Source organism: Sardina pilchardus, chromosome 6 (assembly GCF_963854185.1).
Source record: "Sardina pilchardus chromosome 6, fSarPil1.1, whole genome shotgun sequence".
Classification (NCBI taxonomy): domain Eukaryota; kingdom Metazoa; phylum Chordata; class Actinopteri; order Clupeiformes; family Clupeidae; genus Sardina; species Sardina pilchardus.
In genome coordinates, this window is record NC_084999.1 from 36,129,028 (window position 1) to 36,144,172 (window position 15,145).

At 37.3% G+C, this 15,145-nt stretch overlaps 1 protein-coding gene across 2 annotated transcripts in view; it reads left to right on the forward strand.

Moving 5' to 3' along the window:
- The first annotated feature begins 14,461 nt into the window (after positions 1 to 14,461).
- The window catches only part of agmo (alkylglycerol monooxygenase), a 199,458-nt gene continuing 198,774 nt past the window's right edge, over positions 14,462 to 15,145 (forward strand). The window contains exon 1 of one of the 2 annotated variants that reach the window (XM_062539691.1): positions 14,462 to 14,673. Coding sequence is in view for 1 of the 2 variants with exons in the window: in XM_062539689.1 (XP_062395673.1) it covers positions 14,567 to 14,686 (120 nt within the window). In the remaining variant the exon portion in view is untranslated. Of the gene's footprint in view, positions 14,687 to 15,145 lie in introns of both variants that reach the window. The other variant, XM_062539689.1, reaches the window with a different exon arrangement.

The window sequence follows — 15,145 nt, forward strand, 5'->3', positions numbered from 1 at the left end:
CCAGGTTGATTAGCTAACTTAACCGATGATTTCTAGCATTAATGCTAAAAATGCTAACTATGCTAACAATGCTAAATTTGCTAACAATGCTAACCAGGTTGATTAGCTAACTTAGTTGATGATTTTTTGCAGTTATTCTAAAAATGCTAACTATGCTAACAATGCTAACTATGTTAACCATGCTAACTAGCTAACTTGCTAGTGAGGACTTTTATTTTGAAACATTTGTTGCTAGGGTATCCATGGTGGCCACTATCAGGAAACAAGAAGTTACTGCAGTATAATCATGTTGGTTGCTATGGAAACGGTCATAAACACTTAATTTTAATGGTTGCTATGTTGGTTGCTAGGTACATGGAGGTTTCATGTAGTTGACTGGAGGCATAGTGGATGATAACTGACAGTTGGAATGGTTGAACAGTTCAATAGTTGAGTAGTTTCAATGGTTAAATGATTTAATAGTGTATTATTGCAGTGAGGACCTTTATTTTGAAACAGTTGTGGACAGAGGAAGTAGTGAAACAGGATCTGTAGTCTTAATGAGATTGTATGCTTAAAGCCTGAGACAGAAGGTGCCTCTCATATAGCGTTTACGCGTCCTCTCTCGCTCCTCACTGATCTACATAAATAATGATGGAGCGGCAACAATGGGATAGTCTAGCCCTTCTTCTATCTTTCTTTATGTAGATCATTGAGGATCGCGGAGCGAGGGAGGACATATAAACGCTGCTTGAGAGGCACCCACAGTAAATACTTCACAAGTTGTATGTAGATAGTCTAATTAATGTTGATAGACAGAATGTTTCATGGATGTTGATAGGCAGATTGTTTAATAGATATTGATTGACAGTTTAATGGGTGGATGAGTGAATGGTCTGAAGAAGATGAATGGATAGAAGGTTGGATGGAATGTGCCTTATATTCTTGTTAAGAGAGACACTGATACAGCTCTCTGAGAGTAGTTGATACAGGTGTAATCAATTTAACTGGCTAGTCTTAAGAGAACCAGAGTGTGCTTAAAGCCTGAGACAGAGTAAATCATTTAAAAGTTGAATGTAGATAGTCTAATTAATGTTGATAGACAGAGAGTTTAATGGATGTTGATAGGCAGATTGTTTAATAGATGTTGATAGACAGTTTAATGGGTGGATGAGTGAATGGTCTGAAGAAGATGAATGGATAGAAGGTTGGATGGAATGTGCCTTATATTCTTGTTAAGAGAGACACTGATACAGCTCTCTGAGAGTAGTTGATACAGGTGTAATCAATTTAACTGGCTAGTCTTAAGAGAACCAGAGTGTGCTTAAAGCCTGAGACAGAGTAAATCATTTAAAAGTTGAATGTAGATAGTCTAATTAATGTTGATAGACAGAGAGTTTAATGGGTGTTGATAGGCAGATTGTTTAATAGATGTTGATAGACAGTTTAATGGGTGTATGAGTGAATGGTCTGAAGAAGATGAATGGATAGAAAGTTGGATTGAATGTGCCTTATATTCTTGTAGAGTGGAGAGACACAGCTCTCTACTGAGAGTAGTGGATACAGATACAGGTGTAATCAATTTAACTGGCTAGTCTTAAGAGAGCCAGAGTGTAAGCCTGAGACAGAGTAGATTGTTTAAAAGTTGAATGTAGATCGTCTAATTGATGTTGATAGGCAGACTGTTTAGAATGGGTGGATGAGTGAATGGTTTGAAGAAGATGAATGGATAGAAAGTTGGATAGAATTAGGAAGACTTATGTTGATACAGTTGATACAGGGGAACAGAAAATGTAGTCTCAAGAGCCTGAGAGAAAGAGAGAGCTGCTGCACCTGGACTGGCCACCTGGCGTAAGATTCTAATTGCTGCCGTGATGTCATAATGAGCAATGTTAAGTCTATGGGGGAAATGGTAATAGTTTTTAACTAATAGTTTAAAAAGTATAAAAGTTACAAAGTTGAAAAATACAAAGCACATATGGCATAAGCAAGACCTACGCAACAAAGTTTGAATGAAGTTTCTACGTTAAACGGTTGAAGCTGAATTGCGAGCGTTAGAAGAAGAAGTTTAATAACTAGAAATGCAATTCCAAGGAATTACCAGTGCATGAAAATGCAAAAATAGATAGATAATGTAGATATGGTTACTAAGGTGTAGCTAGGGTAAACATGGTGGTTGCATAGTTTACAGAGCGTTGATAGTGTGAAGGTAGACAGTTTAAAGATTAAACATTCCAGTTCTAACTTAACTAATGATTTCTATTCATGTTAAAATGTTGATTAGCTAACTTAGCTAATGATTTCTAGCAGTTACGCTAAAAATGCTAATTATGCTAGCAATGCTAACTTTACTAACAATGCTAACCAGGTTGATTAGCTAACTTAACCGATGATTTCTAGCAGTAATGCTAAAAATGCTAACTATGCTAACAATGCTAAATTTGCTAACAATGCTAACCAGGTTGATTAGCTAACTTGGTTGATGATTTTTTGCAGTTATGCTAAAAATGCTAACAATGCTAATATGCTAACCATGCTAACTAGCTAACTTGCTAGTGAGGACTTTTATTTTGAAACATTTGTTGCTAGGGTATCCATGGTGGCCACTATCAGGAAACAAGAAGTTACTGCAGTAAAATTATGTTGGTTGCTATGGAAACAGTCATAAACACTTCATTTTAATGGTTGCTATGTTGGTTGCTAGGTACATGGAGGTTTCATGTAGTTGACTGGAGGCATAGTGGATGATAACTGACAGTTGGAATGGTTGAACAGTTCAATAGTTGAGTAGTTTCAATGGTTAAATGATTTAATAGTGTATTATTGCAGTGAGGACTTTTATTTTGAAACAGTTGTGGACAGAGGAAGTAGTGAAACAGGATCTGTAGTCTTAATGAGATTGTATGCTTAAAGCCTGAGACAGAAGGTGCCTCTCATAGCGTTTACGTGTCCTCTCTCGCTCCTCACTGATCTACATAAAGAATGATGGAGCGGCAACAATGGGATAGTCTAGCCCTTCTTCTATCTTTCTTTATGTAGATCATTGAGGATCGAGGAGCGAGGGAGGACATATAAACGCTGCTTGAGAGGGACCCACAGTAAATACTTGTTGTATGTAGATAGTATGTAGATAGTCTAATTAATGTTGATAGACAGAATGTTTAATGGATGTTGATAGGCAGATTGTTTAATAGATATTGATTGACAGTTTAATGGGTGGATTAGTGAATGGTCTGAAGAAGATGAATGGATAGAAGGTTGGATGGAATGTGCCTTATATTCTTGTTAAGAGAGACACTGATACAGCTCTCTGAGAGTAGTTGACACAGGTGTAATCAATTTAACTGGCTAGTCTTAAGCCAGAGTAGGCTACTCTTAAAGCCTGAGACAGAGTAAATAATTTAAAAGTTGAATGTAGATAGTCTAATTAATGTTGATAGACAGAGAGTTTAATGGATGTTAGACAGATTGTTTAATAGATGTTGATAGACAGTTTAATGGGTGGATGAGTGAATGGTCTGAAGAAGATGAATGGATAGAATGTTGGATGGAATGTGCCTTATATTCTTGTAGAATGGAGAGACACAGCTCTCTACTGAGAGTAGTGGATACAGATACAGGTGTAATCAATTTAACTGGCTAGTCTTAAGAGAGCCAGCCTGAGACAGAGTAGATTGTTTAAAAGTTCAATGTAGAGTGTCTAATTGATGTTGTTGATAGGCAGACTGTTTAGAATGGGTGGATGAGTGAATGGTTTGAAGAAGATGAATGGATATAAAGTTGGATGGAATTAGGAGGACTTATTTTGATACTGTTGTGCGCAGAGGATACAGGGGAACAGAATATGTAGTCTTCAGAGAGGAGCCTGAGAGAAACTGACAGTTGGTGCCCAGGTGGCTGACCAGCTGCGGTAACATTCTAATTGCTGCCGTGATGTCATAATGAGCAATGTTAAGTCTATGGGGGAAATGGTGATAGTTTTTAACTAATAGTTTAAAAAGTATAAAAGTTACAAAGTTGAAAAATATAAAGCACATATGGCATAAGCAAGACCTACGCAACAAAGTTTGAATGAAGTTTCTACGTTAAACAGTTGAAGCTGAATTGCGAGCGTTAGAAGAAGAAGTTTAATAATAATAAGAAGAATAGGAAGAACAGTACAGTGCATTTTCATGCACTGTAATAACTAGAAATGCAATTCCAAGGAATTACCAGTGCATGAAAATGCAAAAATAGATAGATAATGTAGATATGGTTACTAAGGTGTAGCTAGGGTAAACATGGTGGTTGCATAGTTTACCGAGAGTTGATAGTGTGAAGGTAGACAGTTTAAAGTTTAAACATTCCAGTTCTAACTTAACTAATGATTTCTATTCATGTTAAAAGGTTGATTAGCTAACTTAGCTAATGATTTCTAGCAGTTATGCTAAAAATGCTAATTATGCTAGCAAAGCTAACTTTACTAACAATGCTAACCATTTTGATTAGCTAACTTAACCGATGATTTCTAGCAGTAATGCTAAAAATGCTAACTATGCTAACAATGCTAAATTTGCTAACAATGCTAACCAGGTTGATTAGCTAACCTAGTTGATGATTTTTTGCAGTTATGCTAAAAATGCTAACTATGCTAACAATGCTAACCATGCTAACTTGCTAGTGAGGACTTTTATTTTGAAACATTTGTTGCTAGGGTATCCATGGTGGCCACTATCAGGAAACAAGAAGTTACTGCAGTATAATCATGTTGGTTGCTATGGAAACGGTCATAAATGCTTAATTTTAATGGTTGCTATGTTGGTTGCTAGGTACATGGAGGTCTCATGTAGTTGACTGGAGGCATAGTTGATGATAACTGACAGTGGAAATGGTTGAACAGTTAAATAGTTGAGTAATTTCAATGGTTAAATGATTTAATAGTGTGTTATTGCAGTGAGGACTTTTATTTTGAAACAGTTGTGGACAGAGGAAACAGTTTAACAGGATGTAGTCTTCAAAGAGATTGTATGCTTAAAGCCTGAGAAAATGACAGTTGGTGCCCAGGTGGCCGGCCACCTGGCGTAAGATTCTAATTGCTGCCATGATGTCATAATGGGTAATGTTAAGTCTATGGGGAAATAGCTCAATGTTAAATCTATGGGGAAATCGTTTTTTAATTAATAGTTTAAAAAGTATAAAAGTTACAAAGTTGAAAAGTCATAGCACACATGTCCTACGTAAGACCTACGTAACACAGTTTGAATGAAGTTTCTACGTTAAACGGTTCAAGCTGATTTGCGTGCGTTAGAAGAATAACTAGAAATGCAATTCCAAGGAATTACCAGTGCATGAAATGCAAAAATAGATAGATAATGTAGATATGGTTACTAAGGTGTAGCTAGGGTAAACATGGTGGTTGCATAGTTTACAGAGAGTTGATAGTGTGAAGGTAGACAGTTTAAAGATGAAACGTTCCAGTTCTAACTTAACTAATGATTTCTATTCATGTTAAAATGTTGATTAGCTAACTTAGCTAATGATTTCTAGCAGTTACGCTAAAAATGCGAATTATGCTAGCAATGGTAACTTTACTGACAATGCTAACCAGGTTGATTAGCTAACTTAACCGATGATTTCTAGCATTAATGCTAAAAATGCTAACTATGCTAACAATGCTAAATTTGCTAACAATGCTAACCAGGTTGATTAGCTAACTTAGTTGATGATTTTTTGCAGTTATTCTAAAAATGCTAACTATGCTAACAATGCTAACTATGTTAACCATGCTAACTAGCTAACTTGCTAGTGAGGACTTTTATTTTGAAACATTTGTTGCTAGGGTATCCATGGTGGCCACTATCAGGAAACAAGAAGTTACTGCAGTATAATCATGTTGGTTGCTATGGAAACGGTCATAAACACTTAATTTTAATGGTTGCTATGTTGGTTGCTAGGTACATGGAGGTTTCATGTAGTTGACTGGAGGCATAGTGGATGATAACTGACAGTTGGAATGGTTGAACAGTTCAATAGTTGAGTAGTTTCAATGGTTAAATGATTTAATAGTGTATTATTGCAGTGAGGACCTTTATTTTGAAACAGTTGTGGACAGAGGAAGTAGTGAAACAGGATCTGTAGTCTTAATGAGATTGTATGCTTAAAGCCTGAGACAGAAGGTGCCTCTCATATAGCGTTTACGCGTCCTCTCTCGCTCCTCACTGATCTACATAAATAATGATGGAGCGGCAACAATGGGATAGTCTAGCCCTTCTTCTATCTTTCTTTATGTAGATCATTGAGGATCGCGGAGCGAGGGAGGACATATAAACGCTGCTTGAGAGGCACCCACAGTAAATACTTCACAAGTTGTATGTAGATAGTCTAATTAATGTTGATAGACAGAATGTTTCATGGATGTTGATAGGCAGATTGTTTAATAGATATTGATTGACAGTTTAATGGGTGGATGAGTGAATGGTCTGAAGAAGATGAATGGATAGAAGGTTGGATGGAATGTGCCTTATATTCTTGTTAAGAGAGACACTGATACAGCTCTCTGAGAGTAGTTGATACAGGTGTAATCAATTTAACTGGCTAGTCTTAAGAGAACCAGAGTGTGCTTAAAGCCTGAGACAGAGTAAATCATTTAAAAGTTGAATGTAGATAGTCTAATTAATGTTGATAGACAGAGAGTTTAATGGATGTTGATAGGCAGATTGTTTAATAGATGTTGATAGACAGTTTAATGGGTGGATGAGTGAATGGTCTGAAGAAGATGAATGGATAGAAGGTTGGATGGAATGTGCCTTATATTCTTGTTAAGAGAGACACTGATACAGCTCTCTGAGAGTAGTTGATACAGGTGTAATCAATTTAACTGGCTAGTCTTAAAGGAGAATTCCGGTGTGAAATTGAGCTTAACTGTACCGAAACATGTTAAGGTGTACTCACACGTGTTTTAGACGCACTTTCACTCACCCCCAGCATTCTGAACTCCTCCGTTTTCAGCCTAGCTTACAGTAGGCTTGAAGCTATTAGATTGGGCATTACGTAGCCTATGCAGCTAAATCGCTATTTTTAAACCATTAAAAAGGTCCCAAGTAACTCCACACTGCATTGGTAGACTTCTGAGGGTCCTGACATTTAAAACGAGATACTGAGAACTTTGGAAATGCACAGGAAGTTTATTAAAAAAAGACTGTTTACAAGCAGTGCCTTCATAGAATCTCTCCGCTGGGCGCCATCTTGGAATCAAGTCGCGATAAGCCGACTGACGAGCACGAACGAACAGGAAGGACAGGGGAACATATTGCTAAAGTAATTCCATAGGAAATATATAGTTATACTGTCTACATGAGCATGATGAGTAACAAAGCTCAAAATGTTTGCAATATGTCCCCCTGTCTTTCCTGTTCGTTTGTGCTCGTCAGTCGACTTATCGCGACTTCACCACAAGATGGCGCCCAGCGGAGAGATTCTATGAAGGTACTGCTTGAATAAACAGTCTTTTTTAATAAACTTCCTGTGCACTTCCAAAGTTCTAAGTATCTCGTTTTAAATGTCAGGACCCTCAGAAGTCAACCAATGCAGTGTGGAGTTACTTGGAACCTTTTTAATGGTTTAAAAATAGCGATTTAGCTGCATAGGCTACATAATGCCCAATCTAATAGCTTCAAGCCTACTGTAAGCTAGGCTGAAAACGGAGGAGTTCGGAATGCTGGGGGTGAGTGAAAGTGCGTCTAAAACACGTGTGAGTACACCTTAACATGTTTCGGTACAGTTAAGCTCAATTTCACACCGGAATTCTCCTTTAAGAGAACCAGAGTGTGCTTAAAGCCTGAGACAGAGTAAATCATTTAAAAGTTGAATGTAGATAGTCTAATTAATGTTGATAGACAGAGAGTTTAATGGGTGTTGATAGGCAGATTGTTTAATAGATGTTGATAGACAGTTTAATGGGTGTATGAGTGAATGGTCTGAAGAAGATGAATGGATAGAAAGTTGGATTGAATGTGCCTTATATTCTTGTAGAGTGGAGAGACACAGCTCTCTACTGAGAGTAGTGGATACAGATACAGGTGTAATCAATTTAACTGGCTAGTCTTAAGAGAGCCAGAGTGTAAGCCTGAGACAGAGTAGATTGTTTAAAAGTTGAATGTAGATCGTCTAATTGATGTTGATAGGCAGACTGTTTAGAATGGGTGGATGAGTGAATGGTTTGAAGAAGATGAATGGATAGAAAGTTGGATAGAATTAGGAAGACTTATGTTGATACAGTTGATACAGGGGAACAGAAAATGTAGTCTCAAGAGCCTGAGAGAAAGAGAGAGCTGCTGCACCTGGACTGGCCACCTGGCGTAAGATTCTAATTGCTGCCGTGATGTCATAATGAGCAATGTTAAGTCTATGGGGGAAATTGTAATAGTTTTTAACTAATAGTTTAAAAAGTATAAAAGTTACAAAGTTGAAAAATACATTGCCCACATCGAGTAAGTAAGACCTACGGGACAAAAGTTGAATGGAGTTTCTACGTTAAGCGGTTGAAGCTGATTTGCGTGCGTTAGAAGAAGAACTAGAAATGCAATTCCAAGGAATTACCAGTGCATGAAAATGCTAAAAAAGATAGATAATGTAGATATGGTTACTAAGGTGTAGCTAGGGTAAACATGGTGGTTGCATAGTTTACAGAGAGTTGATAGTGTGAAGGTAGACAGTTTAAAGATGAAACATTCCAGTTCTAACTTAACTAATGATTTCTATTCATGTTAAAATGTTGATTAGCTAACTTAGCTAATGATTTCTAGCAGTTAAGCTAAAAATGCTAATTATGCTAGCAATGCTAACTTTACTAACAATGCTAACCAGGTTGATTAGCTAACTTATCGATGATTTCTAGCAGTAATGTTAAAAATGCTAACTATGCTAACAATGCTAAATTTGTTGACAATGCTAACCAGGTTGATTAGCTAACTTAGTTGATGATTTTTTGCAGTTATGCTAAAAATGCTAACTATGCTAACAATGCTAACTATGCTAACCATGCTAACTTGCTAGTGAGGACTTTTATTTTGAAACATTTGTTGCTAGGGTATCCATGGTGGCCACTATCAGGAAACAAGAAGTTACTGCAGTATAATCATGTTGGTTGCTATGGAAACGGTTATAAACACTTAATTTTAATGGTTGCTATGTTGGTTGCTAGGTACATGGAGGTTTCATGTAGTTGACTGGAGGCATAGTTGATGATAACTGACAGTTGGAATGGTTGAACATTTCAATAGTTGAGTAGTTTCAATGGTTAAATGATTTAATAGTGTATAATTGCAGTGAGGACCTTTATTTTGAAACAGTTGTAGACAGAGGAAGTAGTGAAACAGGATCTGTAGTCTTAATGAGATTGTATGCTTAAAGCCTGAGACAGAAGGTGCCTCTCATAGCGTTTACACGTCCTCTCTCGCTACTCACTGATCTACATAAAGAATGATGGAGCGGCAACAATGGGATAGTCTAGCCCTTCTTCTATCTTTCTTTATGTAGATCATTGAGGATCGAGGAGCGAGGGAGGACATATAAACGCTGCTTGAGAGGGACCCACAGTAAATACTTTAAAAGTTGTATGAAGATAGTCTAATTAATGTTGATAGACAGAATGTTTAATGGATGTTGATAGGCAGATTGTTTAATAGATATTGATTGACAGTTTAATGGGTGGATGAGTGAATGGTCTGAAGAAGATGAGTGGATAGAAGGTTGGATGGAATGTGCCTTATATTCTTGTTAAGAGAGACACTGATACAGCTCTCTGAGAGTAGTTGACACAGGTGTAATCAATTTAACTGGCTAGTCTTAAGAGTGCCAGAGTACTCTTAAAGCCTGAGACAGAGTAAATAATTTAAAAGTTGAATGTAGATAGTCTAATTAATGTTTAATTTAAAGTTTAATGGATGTTGATAGACAGATTGTTTAATAGATGTTGATAGACAGTTTAATGGGTGGATGAGTGAATGGTCTGAAGAAGATGAATGGATAGAATGTTGGATGGAATGTGCCTTATATTCTTGTAGAATGGAGAGACACAGCTCTCTACTGAGAGTAGTGGATACAGATACAGGTGTAATCAATTTAACTGGCTAGTCTTAAGAGAGCCAGCCTGAGACAGAGTAGATTGTTTAAAAGTTCAATGTAGAGCGTCTAATTGATGTTGTTGATAGGCAGACTGTTTAGAATGGGTGGATGAGTGAATGGTTTGAAGAAGATGAATGGATATAAAGTTGGATGGAATTAGGAGGACTTATTTTGATACTGTTGTGCGCAGAGGATACAGGGGAACAGAATATGTAGTCTTCAGAGAGGAGCCTGAGAGAAACTGACAGTTGGTGCCCAGGTGGCTGACCAGCTGGGGTAACATTCTAATTGCTGCCGTGATGTCATAATGAGCAATGTTAAGTCTATGGGGGAAATGGTGATAGTTTTTAACTAATAGTTTAAAAAGTATAAAAGTTACAAAGTTGAAAAATATAAAGCACATATGGCATAAGCAAGACCTACGCAACAAAGTTTGAATGAAGTTTCTACGTTAAACGGTTGAAGCTGAATTGCGAGCGTTAGAAGAAGAAGTTTAATAACTAGAAATGCAATTCCAAGGAATTACCAGTGCATGAAAATGCAAAAATAGATAGATAATGTAGATATGGTTACTAAGGTGTAGCTAGCGTAAACATGGTGGTTGCATAGTTTACAGAGAGTTGATAGTGTGAAGGTAGACAGTTTAAAGATGAAACATTCCAGTTCTAACTTAACTAATGATTTCTATTCATGTTAAAATGTTGATTAGCTAACTCAGCTAATGAATTCTAGCAGTTATGCTAAAATGCTAATTATGCTAGCAATGCTACTTTACTAACAATGCTAACCAGGTTGATTAGCTAACTTAACCGCTGATTTCTAACAGTAATGCTAGAAATGCTAACTATGCTAACAATGCTAAATTTGCTAACAATGCTAACCAGGTTGATTAGCTAACTTAGTTGATGATTTTTTTGCAGTTATGCTAAAAATGCTAACTATGCTAACCATGCTAACTAGCGTACGCTAACCATGCTAACTAGCTAACTTGCTAGTGAGGACTTTTATTTTGAAACATTTGTTGCTAGGGTATCCATGGTGGCCACTGTCAGGAAACAAGAAGTTACTGCAGTATAATCATGTTGGTTGCTATGGAAACGGTCATAAACACTTAATTTTAATGGTTGCTATGTTGGTTGCTAGGTACATGGAGGTTTCATGTAGTTGACTGGAGGCATAGTTGATGATAACTGACAGTTGGAATGGTTGAACAGTTAAATAGTTGAGTAGTTTCAATGGTTAAATGATTTAATAGTGTATTATTGCAGTGAGGACTTTTATTTTGAAACAGTTGTGGACAGAGGAAACAGTTAACAGGATATGTAGTCTTCAGAGAGATTGTATGCTTAAAGCCAGAGAAACTGACAGTTGATACAGGTGTAATCAATTTAACTGGCTAGTCTTAGGAGAGCCAGAGTGTATCCTTAAAGCCTGAGACAGAGTAAATAATTTAAAAGTTGAATGTAGATAGTCTAATTAATGTTGATAGATAGAGAGTTTAATGGATGTTGATAGACAGTTTAATGGGTGGATGAGTCAATGGTCTGAAGAAGATGAATGGATAGAAAGTTGGATGGAATGTGCCTTATATTCTTGTCGAATGGAGACACAGCTCTCTACTGAGAGTAGTGGATACAGATACAGGTGTAATCAATTTAACTGGCTAGTCTTAAGAGAGCCAGAGTGTAGAGATCCCTGAGACAGAGGAGATTGTTTAAAAGTTGAATGTAGATCGTCTAATTGATGTTGATAGGCAGACTGTTTAGAATGGGTGGATGAGTGAATGGTTTGAAGAAGATGAATGGATAGAAAGTTGGATGGAATGTGCCTTATATTCTTGTAGAATGGAGAGACACAGCTCTCTACTGAGAGTAGTGGATACAGATACAGGTGTAATCAATTTAACTGGCTAGTCTTAAGAGAGCCAGAGTGTAGAGATACCTGAGACAGAGGAGATTGTTTAAAAGTTGAATGTAGATCGTCTAATTGATGTTGATAGGCAGACTGTTTAGAATGGGTGGATGAGTGAATGGTTTGAAGAAGATGAATGGATAGAAAGTTGGATGGAATGTGCCTTATATTCTTGTAGAATGGAGAGACACAGCTCTCTACTGAGAGTAGTGGATACAGATACAGGTGTAATCAATTTAACTGGCTAGTCTTAAGAGAGCCAGAGTGTAGAGATACCTGAGCCTGAGACAGAGGAGATTGTTTAAAAGTTGAATGTAGATCGTCTAATTGATGTTGATAGGCAGACTGTTTAGAATGGGTGGATGAGTGAATGGTTTGAAGAAGATGAATGGATAGAAAGTTGGATGGAATTAGGAAGACTTATGTTGATACAGTTGATGGAGGTTTCATGTAGTTGACTGGAGGCATAGTGGATGATACTGACAGTTGGAATGGTTGAACAGTTCAATAGTTGAGTAGTTTCAATGGTTAAATGATTTAATGGTGTATTATAGCACTGAGAACTTTTATTTTGAAACAGTTGTGGACAGAGGAAACAGTGAACAGGATATGTAGTCTTCTGAGAGACTGTATGCTTTTAGCCAGAGAAACTGACAGTTGGTGCCCAGGTGGCCGGCCACCTGGCGTAAGATTCTAATTGCTGCCGTGATGTCATAATGAGCAATGTTAAGTCTATGGGGGAAATTGTAATAGTTTTTAACTAATAGTTTAAAAAGTATAAAAGTTACAAAGTTGAAAAGTCATAGCACACATGTCATAAGTAAGACCTACGTAACGCAGTTTGAATGAAGTTTCTACGTTAAACGGTTCTAGCTGATTTGCGTGCGTTAGAAGAAGAATAATAAGAAGAAAAAGAAGAAGCCTAGGAAGAACAGTACAGTGCATTTTCATGCACTGTAATAATAAGAAGAATAGGAAGAACAGTACAGTGCATTTTCATGCACTGTAATAATAAGAAGATGAAGTTTAAGAATAGGAAGAACAGTACAGTGCATTTTCATGCACTGTAATAAGAAGAAGAAGCCTAGGAAGAACAGTACAGTGCATTTTCATGCACTGTAATAATAAGAAGAAAAGGAAGAACAGTACAGTGCATTTTCATGCACTGTAATAAGAAGAAGCCTAGGAAGAACAGTACAGTGCATTTTCATGCACTGTAATAAGAAAAAGCCTAGGAAGAACAGTACAGTGCATTTTCATGCACTGTAATAAGAAGAAGAAGAAGAAGAAGACCGAGGAAGAACAGTACAGTGCATTTTCATGCACTGTAATAAGAAGACTTGGAATAACAGTACAGTGCATTTTCATGCACTGTAATAATCGCCTATAATAAGAAGAAACCGGATAACAGTAGAGTGCATTTTCATGCACTCTAATAAGAAGAATAGGAAGAACAGTACAGTGCATTTTCATGCACTGTAATAAGAAGCCTATATAATAGGCCTATTCCCCAATCTAGATGAGCAAAGCTAATAGAGACATACTGTATCCAAACAGATTGATGTCTGTAATGAAAGCAAAAAGGAAGCTCTACAAAGTAGCCTATTAAATCAGGAGTATGATTACTTTTCCAACCCTATTATTCTAGTTTTTTTTTATTATTATTATTAATTTTCGGAACTGTTTTTTTTTTCATTATTTTGATGTTGCACAGCTAAATTTGTAAATAAATTTAATGGGTTTTGATCTCAGGCTGTTAGACAAAAAAATAAACTATTTCAAAGGGGTATGATGACTTTCTATAGGCACATATTGTGCTTTTGACATTAATAAGCTGACCATGAACACAATAGTAGTAGTAGGGTTAAACCATAGACTGTATAGAACACCGTCTGTGGGTTGAATACCATGTTGAACACCCATGCTTGTTATTGCAGTAATCAACCCAACCACTGCGTGTCACTGTTGGCCCATTCAAGGGGACAGTGCCTCAGCCGAACCCTCTCTGCTGAAATTCCGCCGACTGTGTTTATACCGTCTATGGTGTGTAGGCTACTGTGCTTCAGCCAACTCGGAACTCAGCCAGCTCTCAGCCAGAATCGGGCCGACTATTCTTGCTGTCTGTAGCCTAACTGTTGTAATAGCCTACAGAAACAGAGTAGCCTGCTGAAATTCCGATATCATGACATTTTAAAGGAAAAGATTGATAATATACGCTACCAGATGCCTACACTGTAATTTTACCATTTTACCAAAGTAAGCCATACATACTTTGCTAACTGATGACACTAAATCATATAGTAGGCTAATTGTATTTTGCAGTAGCCTATCACTGGTGAAAAGACTGTATTTTAGGCCAACATGATTATTTTTTTCCAGTGTAGGCTATAGCCTCTGATATTCTGAACATACTGAACCTTGTGCTACTAACAGACTTACAGTTCATTTACACTTTGTCGAGGTTATGGATATTGACCAAGAGTTCAAAAGTCAGGTCTATCCAATTGCCTATAGATCAACCTACTGTTCCAAAAGTAGCCCTATCGCCACACTCGAACATCAGCTCAGCACGATGGGACAGTCTAACGACTATGCGTCCATATCTCAAAACATTCGAATAATGTTTTATCTTGTTTCACCAAACGAATCTTCCTTCTCTCATGAAAACGAAGTGCCCAAGTACGTTCAACAGGTGAGTTCCAAGTTCAAGGTTTGGTTCCAAGCAGGCTACGTTCGCCTTGTTCTCCTTAAGTTTCGTTTCGATTCCACTTTAAGCGCACAGCAACATTTTCCTTTCCAGTTTTTCTGTTCTTTGTGTAGGCTATAACATAACATATTCACTGTGTAAAGAGGAGTGATGAGCAAATTAAACTTTATTTTATTTTCGCCGACGTAGTCACGCTATTTCCTCATAGCCCTTTTCAGACAGGTTTTGCGCACATTTTGCGATAATTGCTTAGGCCTACTGCATTTCTGACGGTAGCGGACATTCAGACATTAAGCATATGCGCAATGTATACGGCCACCTGTTGTTCACATCTCATGTGCTACAATTTCCGTCAATTGGGCTTAGTTTGCTGGGCAGATAATGACGGCTAATAAATGCGGCCGCACCGACATGCGAGTGTAGTTTTCACACCGCCTTGCTGCA